Source organism: Lepidochelys olivacea, assembly GCF_965140295.1.
Source record: "Lepidochelys olivacea isolate rLepOli2 genome assembly, chromosome: 1".
Classification (NCBI taxonomy): domain Eukaryota; kingdom Metazoa; phylum Chordata; order Testudines; family Cheloniidae; genus Lepidochelys; species Lepidochelys olivacea.
The window spans coordinates 162,196,336-162,219,482 of NC_140411.1; the positions used below are offsets into that span (position 1 = coordinate 162,196,336).

At 42.0% G+C, this 23,147-nt stretch overlaps 1 protein-coding gene across 4 annotated transcripts in view; it reads right to left on the reverse strand.

Annotated features, from left to right (window-relative positions):
• Nucleotides 1–1,087: 1,087 nt before the first annotated feature.
• Nucleotides 1,088–23,147, reverse strand: part of SH3BGR (SH3 domain binding glutamate rich protein) — a 50,839-nt gene continuing 28,779 nt past the window's right edge. Inside the window, exons 3-8 of one of the 4 annotated variants that reach the window (XM_084611685.1) lie at nucleotides 21,036–21,116; nucleotides 14,251–14,325; nucleotides 13,578–13,679; nucleotides 6,206–6,235; nucleotides 3,508–3,598; nucleotides 1,088–1,566 (exon numbers count right to left, since the gene is read on the reverse strand). In XM_084611685.1, coding sequence (XP_084467811.1) covers nucleotides 3,548–3,598; nucleotides 6,206–6,235; nucleotides 13,578–13,679; nucleotides 14,251–14,325; nucleotides 21,036–21,116 — 339 coding nt within the window. In that variant the 3' untranslated portion in view covers nucleotides 1,088–1,566; nucleotides 3,508–3,547. Of the gene's footprint in view, nucleotides 1,567–3,507; nucleotides 3,602–6,205; nucleotides 6,236–13,577; nucleotides 13,680–14,250; nucleotides 14,326–21,035; nucleotides 21,117–23,147 lie in introns of all 4 variants that reach the window. The other 3 variants (XM_084611684.1, XM_084611687.1, XM_084611686.1) reach the window with 3 other exon arrangements.

The window sequence follows — 23,147 nt, forward strand, 5'->3', positions numbered from 1 at the left end:
GATGCTGGGGTCTAGAAAAGGCTGGGGATTGAGTGAGTGCCAGGGGGTGCCCCAGGATAGCAGCAGAAGCTGACAGTCTGGCAAGGCAACATACAGACAGGGAAAGGCTGATGTGATCAGGACAGCCTCTTTCTCCCAGCCAGAGATGGGGGGTTAGCTGGTCTGAGGGGCACTAACAAAAGCTGGCCAGGAAAGATGCAGATGTACCAGGCCCAGGCGTATAGTGCTTTTATTAGTTTTACCCTTTGCTCTACATGTTTTGTACCTTTAGCGGAAGGAGTAAGTAGTGCTTTGGTCTGAAGGCACTGTCTGAGTCATTTTAATCAACTCTCTGGTCACAGGTCCCCATAATGAAAGGGCTGACAGTTGTATTAAATGCAGTTGGGCCTGTTGTATTAATATAGTCGGGGAAACAGTGGGGCTGTAGCCCAGACTGCAGGTTTCCACCCAGGGTGAAGTGCAGGAAGCCAGGCCTGTCACGCAAGAGAGACTAAAAGGGATCTAAGATGCAGTTTGCCCTGTAATTAGCATAGAATCTCAGGGTTGGAAGGGACCTCAGGAGGTCATCTAGTCCAACCCCCTGCTCAAAGCAGGACCAATCCCCAATTTTTGCAGCAAATCCCTAAATGGCCCCCTCAAGGATTGAACTCACAACCTTGGGCTTAGCAGGTCAATGCTCAAACCTCTCCCACCAGCCAAGAGCCCCTCTCCCCCCCACAAGCCAGACTCCAGCCCCCCCTTCGTTACCCCCTCCCCCGCTAGCCAAGAGCCCCTCTCCCCCTACAAGCCAGACTCCAGCCCCCCCTTCATTACCCCCTCCCCACCAGCCAAGAGCCCCTCTCCCCCCCACAAGCCAGACTCCAGCCCCCCCTTCATTACCCCCTCCCCACCAGCCAAGAGCCCCTCTCCCCCCAGCCAGAATCCAGCCCACCCCCGACCTCCTGAGGGGAGGGACAAACTAGGACAGCGGGTAGAGGGAATTATTCTAACCCCTCTCACAACCCCCTTCCCCACAATTGTGACACATTCCATGGTTAAATTAATGCCTCGGTGGACAAACAGAAGGCCTGACCTAAAATGTGTTTATTTAAACTACTGTACAATGGAAATCACACTCATTTTAAAGGCCAGTTCAGAGATAAGCAACACAAAGCTTGTACACAGGGATCTTCTTTGGAGTTTTCAGTGCTGAAGTTCTTTACCTCCTAATACAGTTTTGATGCACAACTGTGGTTATTTACTGAGTGCCGATAGTGTGCTTGGCAGAGTACAAACATGGAGGAAGACACGGTCCCTGCCCCAAGGAGCTTACAATCTAAAATTAGACATAGACAGTACTGTTAGAACATATAAAGCTAAGTCTGAGATATTGTCAGACAGAATTAAGGTGACCCACTTTAACAAAAGACCAGAATACCAATATATATATAATATAGGGCAGAGTGGTGTCTTGTATTTTGGGGATATACAGATGTCTATACATGTGTTGGTGCAAAACGCAATGGTGGGTTGTTTGGGGGGAAGAGGTGGTTTTATTTTCTCTGGTGCTGCACGGACTTGTGCTTCCTGAAGAGGAAAAAAGTAAATAAATAAATAAAAGTAGCACTGTCATAGAATTTCACATACAAAGCACTGTACAACATTAGGGCACATTAATCCCCAAGCAGTGAAGGAACCCAATGCTGGGATGAGGTATAGTAAAAGAAGGGAGGGCTGGCCCCTCATCCCTCACAAAGCCATGCTGAGACACTGGGTCTCCACCCTGGCATCCATGAATCTGCTGAGTTCTGTGGGTGGAAGCCCAGATACTGAAGTCACTGGGAATTCCATTAACTTCAAGGGGCTTTGGATCAGCTTCTGCCTATACTGCAAAGAAGGAGAGAACCTGTCCCACCAGCGACAATCTGCAAGAAACACTGAGTTTCCCATTCCCTAAACAAGTGTTTTCCCAGTTGGGAGCTGAGCTGGCCCTTAATAACCATTTCTTTTTAGAGAAGAAGGAAAAACAAAGAAAACCTGGGGAATTAAATACAAAAACATACTTTGATGTAACACTAAATTTACAATATTAAACACTCAGACATCTGGTCATGGAAGCATTCAGAGGCCCTTTCTCCTCTCACCTAGCAGGTGCTAAGTCAGGAGTAACCCTTCGAAGTCAATGGAGTTGCAGTGATGAAGAATGGAGAGAACTCATCCACATCAGACATATTGAGTATGATGATTTATTAGTTTGTACTGCTGTGTCTATATCTTAATACAGAATGGGCTCAGTCCTGGAGTTGCATATGCATTCAGAAATGCATGTACAACTCCAGTAGGAGATGCATGACTATTTCTGAGGGGAAAACTGAGCTCCATATCTGCAAGGTGGGTTTTTTCAGAGAATCTTAACCTTTACATTTCCAGACTTCAGGGTTTAAAATGGGAACTTATTCAATATTTATTTATTAATAATTAATTATTATTATCATTATTATTATCATGGACAATTTTACTTTTTATATAAAAAAGTGCTTTGAATAGAACTGATTATCATTTTTACAAACCATGTAAACATTCCAGTTGTGCAGGAAGGAACAAAAGTTCAATGTACTGGTGAATAGCACCCTAGTATGCAGCTACTGTAAAATAACTCTTTAGTTATAGTAGGTTACACAAGTCTATCAGATCACTATGATTTTGATCCATTGGCAAAATATCAAGGTGGGCAAAAAAAAATCTGGGAAGAATCAAATCAATCAAAAAAAAAATTCTCCAGAGTACAGTATACAGAATTAGGTATTTAAAAAAAAAAAAAAAAGAAAAAGATGTATGACTCTAGGGACTTGCTATAAAAATACACTTCAAATACATCCACTTGGCCAAAAAAGAGGGTGCGAGTCTCTCTGTCTTCTGCTTATTACTAGCCAAATCAGAGAAGTGATAATGGCAGTCCTCGGTGGAACTGATCATCTTGGCTTCCTAGTTAGGAGACTGGCCTCCTCTGATGACATCTATACATGGTTGAGGCCATAACGAGGGGTGAAAAGGATAAGTGTTGGTACCTGAAATACTGAGTATGGAAACCCCCAACACCCTTTCTATATTTTCTTTAGGGATAATGAGAGGGGTTATGTGTAAGGGCTGATGCTTGTATTCCTATCTTCCTCCGATTGCAAAAATAAATATAAAAAACAGCCAGCTGCTGAAGTTAAAGGGGCACTGTCCCCTTAAAATCTAGTCAAAAAGTAGTTAAAAAGTAGTTTCACACACTACACTTGCCTTTGAGGCTTCCTGGTGTTCTTTTGATTTTACAAGTCACTCTTCCTGTTTAAATATATATATTTGTCTGACTTTTGGTAGTCTAAAAGACTCACAAACAACAGGGAAAACTGACTGACTATACAGGGGTGGGAATAGTAATTAACTGTACACAAAGTGCTGTCAGGGAGAATCCGGATTTTGAAGTATATGATGCTTCCTTATGCTTGTTTAAAAACTAGAGCAAGCTGACTTCATAATTACCTGAAAAACCTTTTGAAGAAAAAAATGCCATAACAAAGTACTAAGATTCTTCCTCTTCCTCCTGTTCTTCTTCTTCTTCTTCTTCCTCCTCCTTCTTTGTAGAACGGGGGTTCAAAAGTGATCACAGGAAAGTTGAAAGAAAAATGAGCAGTCTTGAAATACAGGTCCCTAAATTTGCAACTGTATCTAGATTATGTATCTAGCAGATGTCACATTCATTAGTGTATAAAACAAAATTAGCACAGATACATTTCATGATGGTTTTTTTTAAAAAAACATACACACAGTGCACTAGCCTTATGGTATTAACAGGCAAGCTTTGAGGTATAAAAATGCTTTTCACAAAGCAGTTGGGGGAACAGATACATCTAAGCTGTAAACAGATGCTAAAAGATTAGATTTTGAATATACATGTATGCAAATATGATAAGCATCTGACGTTTTGGATGAGATCTTACTCTATAGCAATGAGAAATTCAACATACATGCCCCATGAACTAGGCTACTGCAAAGCCTGAAGTCATTCAGAGTCAAATAATAAGCCTGTGTTTCCATTTCCAACATGTTCTTTGCTTTTTGAGATATAGAATGAATTTCAGAAGTGAAAAACAAAGCAAAAAAAAACCTTTCTGACTAAGGAACATCAGCCAGCCAAAGAAGCCATTATCTGAAAGTTGCCATTTCCATACCACAGAGAAAACAGCCTATGGGTATGTCTACACTGTAATAAAAGACCCCTGGCATGGGCACAGCTAGCATGGTTAGCTGACTTGAGCTTGCGGGACTTGGGCTGGAGGGCTATAAAATTGCAGTGTAGACATTCAGGCTCAAGCTGGAGAAGGTTGCCATTCAGGCTCAAGCTGGAGCCTGGGCTCCAAGACCACATGAGGAAGGAAGGCCTCTAAGCGTGGGGTCCAGCCCAACCCCAAATGTCTACACTGCAATTTTATAGTCCTATGAGCCCAAGTCAGATGGCCTGAAACTCAGTTCTGTGGATTTTTTAATGATAGTGTAGACATACCCTCTGTTTGCTCTGTCTTCCTCCGCATAGCAAGTGAAGCTTTTAGCAGGCAGTTCTACTCTGAAAGTGACTAAAATGGCATTGTAATGTTTTGCGTTTATTGTCCTTCAGTGATTTCTGGATCAAATATGCTCCCTTTGCAAGTAAAAAGTATTGCTAACTGCCACACCTACAAAGTCCACCCACATTGTGAAAAATTAAGGTGGGTTCTTTCAGGATTATGCATAACTAACAATTAAATACTGAGCAACTAGAGTTCAGTTAGAAGTTCTGATGATGATATGTGAGGCAGAATATAACCCAGTTCTCTCTCCCAGAACTATATTGACTCTGCAGTGCTAACAGAAACAATAAAAAAAAAATCCTTCAGTCAGCAAAGTTAACGGTTGTAACTAAATACACACGTAGGTGTGGAGCTCTTGAGTACGAAGGTGCCAGTTTAACATAACTGCATTAAAGAACCATTCCTGCAGAATCACACTTTATAAAGCAAACTTTATAAAGCATTAAAATGAGCTTCCCCTTAGAGTAACTGAACTGGAAAATGCCCATCCAAATGGAATTTCATATGGCATCTTTGGAAGTATTTCCAGTCTATCCTTAAGAAGGATTTCTTTGGCCAGTGTTGTTGAGAACAATCCAAGAAGGCTCATAAAAAACTGACATCAATCCAGGTTTTGTGTATTGGATTTGAAATTCAAATCCATTAAATTTACAACATCAAGTGTAGAGATACATTTTTTAAAAAAAGCTCTGCATGACATCGCTGTGATGTATGAATGTTCAGTGAGATGCTGGAGCAGAACCTAGGGAGATGTCTGAAGAACATCAACGCAGCAATAAATGGATGCAGATTCCTTCCACCTTTTACAAGGGAGTCTCACTTCTCTCAAGTTTAGAGTTGGAAACCAAAGTGAAAGGGTTTTTACTCTTCTGAGGCACTGGCTGATAGAAGGAGTGAATACAGAAAAGCTGGGGCATCCCTAGCTATGAGTAGCTTGTAGGTCTACGTGACACAATACTGACCATAGCCATGTATATATAATAAACCTATGACAGAACACAGTAATGTGGAGAGATTTAGAATTTATTAGCTATTTTCCAGTATGAATCAGCAATTAACTCCCAAGGGTAATTAACCTTACTGAGGATATTAGGGAAAGATTTAGGACATAAACTGCAACCCCGGGGGAATACTCATAGAGGTAAATTTAATCACCTGTGAAAAGGTTTGATGGATAGGGCTCTAAGAATCTTGGGCAGGAAAAAGTTGCCCTGTAGAGACAACAACACCTTAACTGGAAGGATGGTTTTTAGGGATTCAAGATATTTGTAAAGCATAATCAAGATAGTTTTAAATTAATGAGTTTCAAAGGAAATGAGTGTCTTGGGAACCCACAGCAAATTTTATTAAAGAGCCTTTGAACAAAAGGTTCTTTTCATTTAGTTTCTAATTATCAAGGTCAAAGGTCTGCTCCTCAACCAGTTAGATACGGGCACTGAACAATAATTGTCCCTAACCAGACTTTAATATCAGTATTTCAAGTTTGGAAGTGGGTAGATGTCAAAGAGATTTGTGAATTTGCTAACTTCTGTTGGAGTAGATGGGGATGAGTGGGCACTGCACGCATGCACACACCATAATTGAAAACATAGTGTCTGAACATTCTACTGCACCTCTGTCACTGGGTGTTCTTCCTCCTTTTCCTACACAAAAAGATACAGAAAAGATTTTTAAAAGGGCAGATCTAAGAAAAATGTCAAAGGTCATAGAGGGAAAACACAGGTGAGACTAAAACCAATTTAAATTAAAGCAATTATGTGGAATTATGAGCTATATTTTGAAGTATTGTTCCCTTGGGGCTCACTCCCAAAGAACACTTACACTATGGTTCTACTCGGAAAAGTGACTACAAAATTATAATAATAGAGTCTTATATCTTTTGTCACTTAATGACTTCCAGTCAATTCTGCTCAGTTTACAAGCAAAGCACTGCTGTTTTTAGTCCTAATTGTCCACCCTTCAAAATCAAAGTGGAATTTGTTATTGAGTCTGCCTAAAAACCCTAAAAATATACATTACAATTATTTGGATGTGAATGTGTGCATATTTAATTGTTTTTCCTAAAGTTAATTAAGTATTTTAGGGGGAAAGTGTCAGTGCAGACACCAGTGAGAGTTGGTGGCCGCACTTTAAGGCCACCAAAAATTTGTTGTGAGAACCCCTTGCCTTGGCTACTTGGGAGTGGAGCTTTTGAGGCCCAGTATCCTGGAGCAGCTCACAGCAGGGATTGGGTGGGAAGAGCTGTCAGGCCCTACATTTACCACCATTTGTTGCTAGTTCCTGATTCTGCTGTTGTAACTTTTGTTGTGGAGTGGCCTTCCAGAATCTGGGCTCTTCTATATAGGGTGACCAGACAGCAAGTGTGAAAAATCAGGACAGGGGGTGGGAGATAATAGGAGCCTATATAAGAAAAAGACCCCAAAATCGGGACTGTCCCTATAAAATCGGGACATCTGGTCACCCTACTGCCATACAACTCCTTAACTGAGACAGAGCCACAGCTTATTGTATCATCTGTCATATGTTTCTTGGCATAGATCAAGATATCTTTAACTAGCCAGGATTCCATTCGAATTTTTCTATGACATAATCACCAGCACAATTAAACAGGCTGGATTATACTCTACACCGAGCTTTCCTTTTTAAATTGTATGAAACAAAATAGTGAATAGAGCCAAAATGTCAGTACAAGGTTCAAAACTTTGTGTTAATTTAGACATGAAATATAAAACTATGGCACTGTAACTGTTTTATTTTGGTTTGAATGAGCAGAAGTTGGTCAACATGGTAAACTGAAACTCCAACTGGGACCTGACTAGAGTTCAGAAGATGCAACCATATGGTTGCAAATTACAGTGGGCACTGATGGAAAGGTCACCCTTTCAGAACATGAGACACACTGATGGCTTCTAAATTAACTGTAACCAATCAGGGGAAAACCTGGGCACGGACAGCTCAGTGAAAACCTCTGCTCAACGGCCAGATATGGTCAAAAAAGCAAACCAGAGGAGTTAGGCTGTAGAATAAATAGAGAATAAAACTGAAACTAGTGTAATGCCATTATATACATTGAAGCTACATGCTCACCTTAAAGACTGATGTCTACCTATCTTATGTATTTATATAGCCTCCATGACCATAGTAGCTGAGTATCTGACAATCTTTAACATATTTATCCACACATAATCCCTGTAAGGTAGGGAAGTGCTATTGTCCTCCCTTTACAGATAGGGAACCATACAGCGTCTAAGTGATTTGTTCAATTTCGTATAGGAAGTCCATGGCAGAGCAGGAAATTTAACCTAGATCTCCTGAATCCTGGGCTGGCACCCTAACTGCTACACCACCCTTCCTTTCTTCAGTTTTGGTTACCCTCCCTTACAAAGAATACAGCAGAAATAAAAATGGTGATCTTCTAGGAGCTAGCAGAAGTTCATGAGTCTAATGGGATCTGGAGTACTGTATGACAGTTTTGGGGGGACATTTTTTCCTCTATTTTGTGCCACTTGAAGGAACATTTGAACATTGCTGGAGTCTGGTGGGTGAAATATGCTCTATGAGAGAACTCAGAAGAAAAATCAGGTTATGCCATAACCATAAAAAGATCACTTTAAACACATTATTCCCCCCCATACCCAGCTGTTATACTGGCCAAAAGACACTGTTTTCCACCGGGGACTCAAACCTATCTTGTAAGAAATGAAGACCAGCAAGTTGTTAGTTGTATAGAAATGGCATTGCATTATGTCATTACAAAGCCTCTCATACACAGCTGCTTGATACCTGTTAAGACTTCAACAACTAGTTCCAGCATTCTGTTCCCATTTGAAAACCATTAGACTAGAATGCCAGCCTGAACAGCAAGTAACTCAATACAGCCAAGGGGTGTTCTACAGCCTTATCCAGGGCTTCCCCCGAGGTCTGAGGAAAGAGGTATTAAATGGCCACCATGTGCAAGCTGAAAGTGAGCAAAGCTTGGAACATGAACAGATGCAACTGAAAGATGAAATTCAGCCCTGTGCCAAGAGCTGGCACAAGGACTAGGCACCACCTAAGTCCCAGTAAAGCCCTATTTTGAGGGTTAAAATGAAACTTTAATGGATGCCTAACCCTTATGCATGGAGGTGCATCTGATCCTTAATGATTTAAAATAAGTGAAGAGTGGGAAGAGGCTTTCAGAGAGGGGTACATCCTTTGGGAAAACCCTGCAACCAAAGGAAAAAAGCTTCTGTCTTCATTTTTAAGGTCTGTTGCTGGCAAAGAGGTGAAACGTCTGTGACTCCCATTCAAAGAAGACAGGCTCAGTTCAGCATAGTGTTTCTACTACCTTCTAAGCCACAAAAGCTACAGAAGATTCTGGGTACTGACACAGCAGTAGGTCCACCTATTCAGAAGAAAGGTCAGACTGCAGCAGAAAGACATGCCCCAACCAAACAACTACAGTCATGCAGAGTAGTGGTGGGGTGGGGGTGGAAAGGCAGTCATGTGGAAAATCATCTCCCTCTCTCCATACACCAGTGTGAATAAAAATCAATGATATTTTTTAAAAAATCAGATTTTTTTTATTTAACTCAAATTTTTTGATAAAATGCTTTTTGAGGAAAAAACCTATCTAAAGATAGTTTTAATTAAGATACATTATAGCTCAAAGATATCTCATCATGGAATAGGGATTATAACTTCTAATTCTATAGTATGAGACAATATATTCATTTAATGTTTAAGAAAAGTTTTGAAAATGAGTTCCAATAATTCATGGATTAGGGAGCCAATTTTATGGGGTTCCAGGGCTTCTGTATAGATTATTTAGGTTAATCTTTCTATCTACTCAATGGGACTCAGTGCTCAGTCTAGAAGATACCATCAGAGATGCTTAGTTTTGCAGTTCTCAAACTGTGGATTTGTGTCTCCAGAGATAACATGCTTGTTAAGAGCAAAAATGTTTTTAAATAAATAAATCAATACTATATAGAGGTGAGAAATAACAGACCTCAACCCTGTTGTCCCTCTGCAAATTTGTGTACACAGAGTCAATCCCGTACCTCTCTCTAAAAGTGCAAAGTTTCAAAAAGTTCAATGAACAGAAGATTGTCTGGAGATAAATGTAAGAAGGGAGGGACAGGCAATAGGAACAAAAGTGAAACTGTTTGAGCAGCAGCATATTCCAGAAGTTTTGAGGTCTTTCTGAGTGTAGCCTTCATTGATTTGAGATCTACCATACCATTCTCTCACTAGAAGGGAAAACCTATAATGGCAGCAGGCCATAAAAGAGACCCAGTTTGGGAATAAGAACCATTCAAGAAATATGTTTGCTGATGATGGTTTAAAGAAAGTCACACCAGTGAACTGGTAGAAGTCACGTAAGCACTTGGATTCAGAGACTGTTGAAGTGATAATCTCACTTTTAACAGCAGTAGCTTCTTCTGCCTGTGTAGAAAGAATATTTTCTTCCTTTGGACTAATTCATTCAAAATTGAGAAATTGTTTGGGACCTGAAAAAGCAGGAAAGCTTGTTATTCTTTTCCAGATTATGAACAAACAGGAAAATGAAAGGGAAGACGACTGAGTTAGCTGCAGAAGCCAATATTTTAAGTTTCTCATGTTGACCTGGTTGACATAGTCTATTTAATTTCAGTTTTTTTCTAAAAAAAATATTTCATTTAACTATTTTAGTTTAAAACAATTTTAACAAAAAACAAACCTGATTTTAAAAAGCCTGAATGTTTAACTACATTAAAAAATTCAGATGCTTGTTTTGTTAAAATATTATATGTTTGCTGTTGAAGAAAAAAATCCAGAACAATAACGTTGTTTTAGCTAAATAAAACAATTTAAATGTCTGTCTGGTGATGTTCTCCTCCTAATACAGCATGGCAAGAAAATGCTCCAAATATTAATGATTAACCTGTTGAATTGGAGATAGTTCACCTCCCAATGACTTCATAAATATCTGCTTCAATTACCTTTGGTAAATGAAAAAAACCAAACAATCATTCATTTTCTGATATAGCTGTAAAAATAATCTGAAATGTTTTCAAAATAAATCACTTTAAAAATGTATATTGTGTACCTTCTTAAAATGAAACCTACATCTATCTCTGAGTTGTGAAGAATATGTATTAAGGTTATAACCAGTGATGGGCTGCCAAAATCTTAACAACGGGTTCCCTCCTCACCCCACGAGGGGGTCGTGGCCCACCCCCACCCCCCGGGACTCGTGCCCCATCCAACACCCCCACGTTCCTCGACGCCCGCCCCCCAGGATCCCTGCCCCAGCCACCCCCCTCCCCTGTCCTCTGACTGCCCCCAGAACCGGGCAGGAGGGTCTCGTGGGCCACCGTAGTGGGTGCCCACCCCTAAGAGCCAGAGGCACCTGCTGGGGAGCGAGGTGGGGAGTCCCGGCGGTGCTTACCTGGGGCAGCTCCCAGGAAGCATCCAGCAGGTCCCTCTGGCTCCTAGGGGCGGGGGAGCGTAGCTGGGGGGGGGCAGGGGGAGCAGCCGCTCCCCCCACTGATCACATCAAAAGTGGTGCCTTAGGCACCGACTCCGTGGGTGCTCCAGGGCTGGAGCACCCACAGGGAAAATTTGGTGGGTGCAGAGCACCACCAGCAGCTCCCCGCCCTGCACCCGGCCCCGGCTCACCTCCGCTCCGCCTCCACCTCCTCCCCTGAACACCCCCCACCCCCCCAGCCTGGCTTCCCACGAATCAGCTGTTCGGCGGGAAGCCGGGGAGGGCTGAGAAGCAGGCCGCGGCTTCCCACTCAGGCCGAGGGTGGCGGAGGTGAGCTGGGGCAGGGAGCGGTTCCCCTGCGCACCCCCCTGGGTTACCTGCAGCGGCGCGGGCAGCCCTCCTCACAACCCCCTGCCCCAGTTCCCCTCCACCTCCCTGGGCCTGAGAGGGAAGCCACCGCCTGCTTCTCAGCCTGCCCCGGCTTCCCGCGCGAACAGCTGATTCTCAGGAAACCTGGGGGGGTGGAGAAGCAGAGCGGCGCGGCACATTCAGGGGAGGAGGCGGAGCAGAGGTGAGGTGAGCTGGGGCCGGGGGTCGGGTGGGGAGCTGCCGGTGGGTGCTCTGCACCCACCAGATTTTCCCCGTGGGTTCTCCAGGGCTGGAGCATCCGTGGAGTCGGTGCCTAAGGCGCCACTTTTGGCCGGTTACATTTAGAAGCCCTTTTAGAACCGGTTGTCCCTCACGGTTCTGAAAGGGCTTCTAAATTTAACAACCGGTTCTAGCGAACCAGTGCGAACTGGCTCCACCTCACCACTGGTTATAACAACCAACAAGAATGCAGTTTTATGTAGAAATCCATGATTAAATCGAGTCTTCCTGACTAGTGATTTAAATCATGATTTAAATCAATTTGATTTAAATTAAATCCACCCTGTCATACACATGGGCAGTCTGTGCCACGCACTCAGGGGAATTGGACCAGACCAGTAACTTAAAACACCTAAACAAGGAGGAAGAGGTTCCCCTCTTCCACAAACATACATAACCATCTCCACCATTCTGGATCTGCAGCATATTCACAGACAGCACTCCCACGGGCTGTTGCTGTACCAGACTCCTGAATAAACCACAAGGATAGCTGTATAGTTCCCAGCACATTTCTATCCACTGGCACCTTTCTGAAGTTAGCAAATTAGAGCAGGACCTGACTGGTATCTTTCACAAATAGTGGCAAAAATCCAGAGTGGCTGGTGACGGGACACTAGACAGGGAGGGTTCTGAATTACTACAGAGAATTCTTTCCTAGGTGTCTGGCTCATGGGTGTTGCCCACATGCATCTAACTGATCACCATATTTGGGGTCAGGAAGGAATTTTCCCTGGGTCAGATTGGCTTAGTCCCTGGGAGGGGTGGTTCATCTTCCTCTGGAGCACGGGGTATGGGTCACTTGCAGGTTTAAACTAGTGTAAATGGGGGGTTCTCTGTAACCTGAAGTCTTTAAACCATGATGTGAGTACTTCATAACTCAGCCAGAGGTTAGGGGTCTATTACAGGAGTGAGTGAGGTTCTGTGACCTGCAATGTGCAAGAGGTCAGACTTAATGATCATGATGGGCCCTTCTGACCTCAAAGCCTGTGAATCAATAAGGTTTGCACCAAGGCAGTGCAGACGCAGTGGTACTGGCAATGCTTGTGCAACATGAGGAGCACTTTTGTATGGGGAAAACAGGGTTTTACAAGCACCTCAGGTGCCTGAACCATTGATGGCAACAACTTTTCTCTCCGGTATAGACAGTGATTGAGCTTCTAGTTTCCGGATTATTCCTCATACTAGTTCTTAGTTCTAGGTGAGCTTAAAAAATGTGCATGTTTATAAGTGGCGGGGGGAAGCTGGTAACTAAAGGACAGCTATTGTTAGTCAAGACCTGCATTTACATATGTTTCCCATGCAGGTCCGGTGCAACCACTGGGCGAACTAGGCGGTCGCCTAGGGTGCCAAGTGGTTGGGGGCGGCGGTGGAGCGGAGGTAAGCTGGGGCAGGGGGGCGCGGGGAGGGCCGCCTGCAGCAAGGGGGGGACGGCGCACAGGGGAACCGCTCCCCGCCCCAGCTCACCTCTGCTCCACCTCCTCCCCTGAGCACCGCCCTGCTCTGCTTCTCTCCCTCCCAGGCTTGCGCACCAGACAGCTGATTGGCGCCGCAAGCCTGGGAGGCGGGAGGAGCGGCAGCGTGCTCGGGGAGGAGGCAGAGCAGTGGTGAGCTGGGGCGGGGAGCTGCCGTGGGTGGGGGGCGGCGCAAGGTGGAAGTTTTGCCCAGGGAGTGAAACCTCCTTGCACAGGCCCTGTTCCCATGATTTTTGTGAACTTGAAGAAGAATGCACACAAATGCCAGTTGTGGCCAATTTTAAGATCAAAGTATAGCCAGCTCCACCCTGAGAGTTATGCTGAGGAGTTTAAAGATTTATATGGAGACATCTGGATTTAATTAATTTAGCCCAGATGTGGATTAAACTTCCAGAGAAGAAAAGAGAAAATTACCTGTTGCTCTTCTGATGGCAGTTCAATAGAATTAGCGACTGCATTTACATTGTCTTCTGTGTGTGCCTCATTTTCTTCAGTTACTTCAGACTTTTCAGTCTCCTGACAACAAAGGAAAAGCACAGCAGAAAGAACATCAGAGGAGGAAGAAAGACAATAGATGTACAAAACTGACTGCTTATGTGCTCTCTCAGAAACTCACTGTTCAAAGCCAAATAACCATTATACAGTTGCCAACATTTATTCAGACATTGGGCTATCTGACTTATTTCTTTCCAGGGAAATGTACAAGCAGCTAGTACAGAGTTCATTTTTAGTGCTGATGCAAGTTTACGTGAACTGTTCAAGATCACACTCATCCATACAGAAACCGTGGTTGCATGAGTGTACTCACTCCCTTTAAGACAAAAGGAGCCTCTTTTTTAAGTATGTGAATAGGCCCTAAGGATTTATTTGTCTGTTCCTTTTTAAAAAAAACAACCTCATCTCTAGCTCTGCTGTTAGGCGAAAGGGCCACAATCCTGTGAATTCAATAGAACTATTCAAATTCTTAAAGTTAAGCATGTTGCTTAAAGGTTTTGTTGGACTGGAACTCAGGGGGAATAGAACATGCTGGATGATTAGAATGGGTGAAAATGGACTTCTGAGGGTGAACAAAATACTCAGTTATTACTTCCACAACTTTGTGCTCTTCACCCGAAATGTCACCGTTTGGAAGGTTTGATGTCTCTTCAGCAGTTTTCACCTCCTGAATCAGGGAAAATGAACAATATGTGAGAACCTGAATGAATCTACAGAACAAAGCTGGAGAAAGAGCAAGCAGGTGCTAAGAAAAAAAATGTTTAAAGATGTCTACCAGCATGACAAATTTTGGCAACTGACTCAGTACCTCTTTATACTGATAGTATTATTATTAAAAGGGCGTTCCAAGAGCCATTTGTTGGTTTAGTGTGCCCTTTACACTTCTGGCTTTTGGCCATGCAAACTAACAAAGGAATTCTAGAATGAAAATGCTAGCCATGCCCCATAAAGGCTCTTAACCTTAAAAAAAGAATTCTAGTATTATGAGAGGTTTTATAAATTTGTTGAAATTCTCTTGCAAAATATTGCATTTATCATTTTGCTTATGTGAATGACAGTTCTCTTTAGAGACACTTTTTTGTAGTGACTCATAAAATTTAAAGACATAGCTCTTATTGAGCATAATCTTTTAAAAAAAAACTGTTATGCCTTTAGATTTCTTATGCCCCTATCCTCACTGGCATTAATGACTTTTTATAAATATTTAAAACATACACAAGAAATGAGGATAAAATGTCCATAAAAATATACCACCATACAAACTATCCCAGGCTAACAGGACACTTACCCAAAATACAAGCTTAAAGGAATGGTTAGGAGAATTAGACTGTTAGTAATATTTTACCACCAAATATATACACACACCCAGCTTGACTGAGATGTGCATGTCTACTACCAAGGGCAGAATTTAGCTTTGTATGATGTGTGAAAGAAACTGACTCAAAAACATATGAATGATGAATATAGAGTCATACTGAAATAACACCATTTGGAACCTAGTCATGAAACTATCACTTCAAAGCACCCCAAATAGTTTTTATTAATTTAAAATTAAGCAACATTCCTGCAAACTGATGAGTCTTTTTCTTGTCAATAAAACACATCTATCAGTAGTTCATACAGCTACCTTAAGAGTGCACATTTTCTCTTTTTCAATTTCACATTCAGAGATGCTTTAAAAGGAGAATTCTCCATTTACTAAAGTATATATGGGACTAAACTTCAAAATCAGCATAGCAAATCCAAAAAGGATTTAGGGATGAGTAACACATACAGGTCCAGATTCTCATCTGCCATAAATCAGCATCACTCCATTGAATTCCTAGAACAGCTGCAGAAAGGAATAGTGTAGCAGGGAGCTATCTGCTTTCTGGAGTTCTGGGAGATGTAAGCTATGCTCCATTTTTGCTAAATAACAGTAGACAAGGATAAACCCATTACTTCCCCACAACAAATAAACCACTGTCCGCATTCAAACCTGGCTAACTACCCTGAAGCCATGATGGTACAATACACTGCTTGCTAACTTAATTTAATTTAAGTCACAGTCTTCTCATGAACAGGATGCCTCTCCTGTAACATTTGAGAAAAAGATCAAGGGATAAGTCATGCTATACATCTGAACACACAGCCATGGTTTTAAATTAGTCTCAAAACAAACATCCCCAGAAACAATCTCTTGACTTCTTTGAAAAATGGGTTCCCTTTACAAAAACAGTAGCTTGGATATGCAAGAAATAGAAATATTTTCAAAACCAGAAGCATACTAGGGGATAAAGCTATAAAAAGCCGTCAGCTAATCTATACCAACTAGAGATTAATCTACCAATTAGGCATTACATTGTAAGTGTTTTTCTGATTGATGGTTCCTTTTTCTTTACTTTATCTCACCTAATTATTTCTTGACACCCCATCTAGGTTTGGGGGGCCAGAGGGAGGTTGGTTGTTTTTAAGCTTGCTCAGTACCGCAAGATTATCTTTCCATGCACATTAACAAAGACTGATAAAGAATGTTGAAAACAGAAATGCCACTCCCACCTTCTCCAAATTCAGCCAGACTTCTAACATAGCCATTCAGTCTCACATTACGTACAAGTATGAAAGAGGTAGGGGCACCAGGAAGATATCTCTCCAGCCTTACCTCATCACCCTGGTGATACCTAGAGACTAAGGTATGTGAGCCTAAATCACTAGAGTTACAACCTTTATGGGGCATGACTCAGATTCATATGCCTAAACCCCTCCATCTACACTGGGGGTCTGATCCAAAGCCTGTTGAAGTTAGTGGAAAATCTACCACTGACATGTATGACCTTTGGATCAGGCCCTAAAAGTATAGCCATCCCCTGCATTCAGATCTGAAACGATACGTTCTTTTTCGTTTGGAAGTTAGGATTAAAATAGACCGGGTTTAAGATCAGGTGGTCCTTCAGCGCACATAAATAGATTAAAGAGCTTATAAACACAAAACTTCTTCTCTCCAGAGGAGTATAAAACTGTATTACTCATCCATGTTAAATGATACCATAGGAGATGTAATAACGGTTTTGGAAGGCTAGAGATGTAGCGGCAGATTGAATTAGTCCTGGTATAAATCAATAAGTAATTTGGCTCTTTGCAATGTCCTGTAAATTGAGGGCTAACAACCCCATTGGAAATGATAATATACTCAGCACTTAGAAAAAAACATCAGGTGCTTTGCCCTGACCCTGCAAAGACTTATGCAAATACTTAATGGTAAGCACAAGTGTGATCTCTAGTTGAGTTCAGCCGAGCTCCTTGTGTACTTAAAGGTAAGCACACATTTAAGTGTTTTGCTGGATAAGGGCCTACAAGTGCTGTAAAAACATGTATCAATATTATTATTAATTCTTTGTATTGTAGTAGTACCTGGGGACCCCAATCATGGAGCAGGGTCCCTTTGTGCTAGGCACTGTACAAATTCAGAACAAAAAGATGGTCTCTGCCCCAAGAAGCTTACAATCTAAGTGTAAATGAGAGAAACTGGTGGATACCACAGATAGGCAGGGCTCGTCAGACAATACCAGTCAGCATGAAAAGCATCATAGCATACCAGCTTCATGCTAATTGTCCTAAAGCCTCAGTGAGGAGAGATACTGTGAGGGAGAAGCACACTAACTGACTTGTTGGCTTTATAAATTTTCATGTTATGGTTTTAAAAAATTACCTCTGTGTACTAGTAAGTTCCTAAGACAAGAAGAGATTTACTGGGAAATATTGTTTAAAGAATTGCCATTACCACCACTACCCTTCTAAATTCACCATGCGTCTCCAAATTCATGCCACTGGCCATCGCTTTCACATTTCTCCCATTACACTTCACACGAGGGCTGAATTGACAGTCAGGTGAAAGAAAAGCAGCAGCAGCACAAGGAGGTCATTTATATGACAAGCTATAACCACTCTGGCCTCCAATGAAGATGCTGAGAAATACTCTGCAATAAATGCTAAAAATAGGTGTTTGTCCTGATCTGTAGATCTCTCTCAAATTCAGCTGCAGATTTTAGATGGTGCTAGCTGTAAAGATAGTTCCATGTTTTAATTTTTTTTTTAAATGCTGTAAGGCATTCAGCTCCAGATCTGAAAGGCTAGCACCTTGGTACAGCAGTTAAAGCAGTAGAAACCATTCTTTGCTTGTTACTAATAGCACCAAAAGGTTGTTTTTCTGGCAATAGGTCCTAAGCATATTGTTTTCAACATTTGTGGCGTTGCCACTGACTGGACATTTTAATAGCCTCAGGTGTAAGCTAGGAATAGGTGAACTCTTTAAGGGGAAAAATAAAGTACTTTGCTCCACAGGAAAAAAAAAAACACCTAGCTGAGCAATGCATGAAGGAATGGATGGTGTATGAAGTGAGAAAACAGGAGAAATACAATTTTCTTAATCCTATTGATTCACCACATTTTGATGATGATGATGATATGTAGCACATGTAGCTTCTTTAACACCCTAAACGCTCTATGGACATTCACTAAATTATTTCTCACAAGACTCCTCTGAGATAGACATATAAGTGTTGATATTCCTGGGATAGAAGTGGGAAACTGAAGCAGAAAGTTTAAAGGATTTTCCCAAGGTCACCCAGGGAATCACCAGCAAAGACACAATTAATAGTAGTAATGCCTTTGTTTTATGTATGTAAATAATGTAACTTTTCGTTTGTAGCTCTCAAAGCTCTTTACAAAGGAGGTAAGTATCATTATCTCCATATTTACAGACAGGGAAAGAGGTGCAAAAATGCGACGTGAGTCACCAAGCAGAACAAGGACTAGAATCCAGGTCACTTGAGTTCTACTCCAGTGTTTTGTCCACTAGGTCATGTTAAAACAAAGGAGTGTATTGCTACCAATCTTGTGCTCAGACTATGTCTCACCCGCCCACTTGACTCATTATATCCACGTCTGCCATGAGAATGATGGCAATATTTAGATCTGATCACATTTGAGTATGATCAAAGATAGAGTTATAAGCCCCCTACATGAACATGACATGTTAGGGACAAGTCAGCACAGCTTCTGTAAAGGAAAAAAATAGCATGCCTCTCTATTATGCTAGAATGCATGTCAACAAAATATAGTGGATAGAGGAGAACTGGTAGAGATAGCCTATATGGACTTTCCAAAAGCCTTTGATAAAGTCCCTCACAAGAGGCTATTAGCAAACGACAGAATTATGATGTGAAAGATAAAGCATTGCCATGTTTTAGAAACATGAGAGAGAAAAAAAGAAGAGGAATAAATGGTCACTTTGCATAACAGAGCAAAGGTTAACAGTAGAGGAGCCTCTGGGACCTGTATTAAGACCAGTACTCTAAGACCTAGGAAAGGGGTGAACAGTGAAGTGGGGAAATTTACAGTGGATACAACATTATTTAAGTTAGACAAAACTGGTGAAGATTGTGAAAAAATTTACAGGGACCCCACAGGAGAAAGGAGGCAAACGATTCATAAAAAACAGTGATGTATATGAATACTGGGAACATCCACAATTACATTGGTTAGGATTAAAAAAATAGAAGAATATAAACCTTCATGCTTCAGGTCAAAAGATGACCACTAACTGATGAGATTAGGAATAAATTTTCTCTGTGTACAGGTTAATTTCACAACTGTCGGTTGCAAAGTTTCTTGCAGCTTTCTCTGAAGCATAAGATGTCAGAGATGGGATATTGGACTAGATAACCACTGTTCTGGTCAAATTTGGAAATTCCCTTGTTATCTCTATCCCTTCTATAGGTGGAGTCGGTCTATTATAACAAGCATTAATTATGAATCAGTGTTGTGCACAAGTGCCACTTCATCAACACAATCTGCACATTAGTGAGGAGGCTGGAATGCCCCCTCCAGCACCATGGAACAGATGTAATTCAACAGGCAAGAGGTGATCAGCTATGAAACCGTGTGCAGGGGAAATCAGCACATCCAGCACAACAGAGCTGGAATCTGAGCTTTTTGTGGGACAGTGCAGAAGGGTGGCTTGTGGCACACCATGGGACTAGTTAAACAGCCCATGGTTGTAAGGACCCAATATCGACAACTCCCGCCGTCAGATTAAACAGAGTCACAGTCTCCCATTTCCTGATAGGGGATATTCACCCAGATAGGGGAATGGATTCTGTATCCGAGCCCTGCATAGTTCTCCCATACAAAGCCTGTTCACTCAGGGCTCTGTGCAATGGGGTTTGTATGGATTTCACCCATAATTTAATTAGGGATTGCCGTATGGTTTCAAAGTTGAATATGGCAAAATATATGTGCTTTTTTTAAAAGTAGCAGAAGAGGTTGTAACAAATTCCTGGTGAAAGAAGACTTTCTATTGGAAAGCCTGCATTGTTGATTTTTTTCTTAAAAGACTTTGCTGCAGTCCTGTGCCAGCAAACTAACTTCTTATTTCAGAGTAACAGCCGTGTTAGTCTGTATTCGCAAAAAGAAAAGGAGGACTTGTGGCACCTTAGAGACTAACCAATTTATTTGAGCATAAGCTTTCGTGAGCTACAGCTCACTTCATCGGATGCATACTGTGGAAACTGCAGAAGACATTATATACACAGAGAATATGAAACAATACCTCCTCCCACCCCACTCTCCTGCTGGTAATAGCTTATCTAAAGTGATCACTCTCCTTACAATGTGTATGATAATCAAGTTGGGCCATTGAGTGGTCAGTTTGGATGAGCTATTACCAGCAGGAGAGTGAGTTTGTGTGGGGGGGGGTGAGAAGACCTGGATTTGTGCTGGAAATGGCCCACCTTGATTATCGTGCACATTGTGGGGAGAGTGGTCGCTTTGGATGGGCTGTTACCAGCAGGAGAGTGAATTTGTGTGTGTATGGGGGTGGGGGGGTGAGAAAACCTGGATTTGTGCTGGAAATGGCCCACCTTGATTATCATGCACATTGTAGGGAGCATGGTCACTTTGGATAAGCTATTACCAGCAGGAGAGTGAGTTTGTGTGTGTGGTTTTTGGAAAGGGGGGGGGGGGGGAAGAAAACCTGGATTTGTGCTGGAAATGGCCCAACTTGATTATCATACACATTGAAGGAGAGTGATCACTTTAGATAAGCTATTACCAGCAGGAGAGTGGGGTGGGAGGAGGTATTTTTTCATGCTTTGTGTGTATATAAAAAGATCTTCTACACTTTCCACAGTATGCATGCGATGAAGTGAGCTGTAGCTCACAAAAGCTTATGCTCAAATAAATTGGTTAGTCTCTAAGGTGCCACAAGTACTCCTTTTCTTTTAACTTCTTATTGCAGCACTTGTCACTGTCCATTATTTTACATGCTGAATCAGGGCCTACCTCCATCTTTTACTAAATTAAAATGAATGGGCCTCAGCAAAGAACAGAAATTCATACCTTTGAACCCGGAGGAGGTGCCAGACCCAGGAATGAATAAATAATGTTTTCTTCCTTGGCAGAGAAGAAGGATTCAAAGTCCTAGAAAAGGAATTAAACAAAGAACAAGAAATTGGTAAGAAGCATATGCAAAAGAGCACAGAACCTACAAATCCTTCCATACATTGCCCCAAATCACTACTCTCATGACTAAGGATTTTCAGAATCTGAGACATAGAAAGAAGCATATTTAGAGCAATGTGTTTAATGCCACTTGGCAAAACGAATACACTTCTGCATCTTTGTAAGGACTAGGCAGAATCTGGCCTTAAGTTAGGTACAACAGAGCAATGGATGAGAAACAAAGTAAGGGGGAAGGAAGGACAAGGGTTACAACAGTGATGGATCATAAGATGTGCTTGATATTAAATACACACACCCTGTTAGTTCCTCTTTGGATAAAGTTGTTAGACTATAAGTGTCCCAATAATTTACATGTACGTACATGGTATCTCCAGTGGATAACCAGACCTAGGATCACACCAAAACCAAACCACTGGCATCATTTAAAAACAGCACCCAAGACAGATAGTAAGAAACACAGCAATTTCAATGTGTTCCTGGTATCTAATAATACTCTATACGTAAGTAACCTTATAAGTGGATACTCTACCATACCCATGGTAGAGTTACCTCTACATTTTGGTAAATTAAGGACAACTGTATGAAAAATGTAGTCAAACTTATTTTTAAACAAACAATACCCCATAAGGTTTTATCTGTGATATAAACTCATACATTTTTATCACACTATATACAATCCTTTGCATAATTACTGCTGAAACACAAGACAAAAATGCATCATATATTATTGAGTATCAGCTATGCCAGACATTAGGTACAAAAATAAGGGATTTACCTCAAAATATGGGACACTCCTTAAAAATAAGGAGCAAGTGATCAATCTACTCTAGAGATCCAGATCACATAATGAACAGGATGTTTTTTTTTCAATTTCTTCCTTAGAAGTTTTCTTTGTCACAGAATCATAGAATCTCAGGGTTGGAAGGGACCTCAGGAGGTTGTCTAGTCCAACCCCCTGCTCAAAGCAGGGCCAATCTCCAATTTTTTCCCCAGATCCCTAAATGGCCCCCTCAAGGATTGAACTCACAATGCTGGGTTTAACAGGCCAACGCTCAAATCACTGAACTATCCCTTCCCCTCCCCCCCCCCGCCACAGGTAAAAGCAAATGCAGGAAAACAACACAAAGTGCTCAGTGTATTTAGCCCTGGTCTACACTAGGACTTTCGGTCGAATTTAGCAGCGTTCAATCGATGTAAACCTGCACCTGTCCACACGATGAAGCCCTTTATTTTGACTTAAAGAGCTCTTAAAATCGATTTCCTTACTCCACCCCGACAAGTGGATTAGCGCTTAAATTGGCCTTGCCGGGTAGAATTTGGGGTACTGTGGACACAATTCGACGGTATTGGCCTCCGGGAGCTATCCCAGAGTGCTCCGTTGTGACTGCTCTGGACAGCACTCTCAACTCAGATGCACGATTGTTTGCCGTTGCTGTGATGCAAGGAGGGGCGACTGATGACACGGCTTACAGGGTTGGCTTAACAGGAAGCTAAAATCTACAAAGGGGGTGGGGCTTTACATCAAGGAGTATTTCAGGCAGGACTTCACGGAGGGTTCCAATAAGAAATGGTGCACCTAAGTTATTGTTCTTATTGGAACAAGGAGGTTAGTCTGGCCTCTGATTGATACATGGCTAGATTTACCTCGCTGCACCTTCTCTGTGAGTGACTGCAGTGTGACCTAGAGGAAGGAGTCCCCTAGAAGGGGGGCGGGGGGAGGTTTGCAAATGAGTACAAAACAAATCTGGTCTATTTCTTGTTTTGATACACTCCATCTATCTTTTACATCTTTGGCTGGCAGCAGACGGTGCAGAAGGACTGCATGCCATCCACATCTCATGGCTGCTCGGCAGAAGATGGTACAATAGGACTGCTAGCCATCCTCATTTCTTGCCTGCCCAGCAGAAGATAATGCAATAGGACTGCTAGCAATCCGTATCACCTGCCTGCTCACCATAAGATGGTTCAATAGGACTGACTGCAGGACTA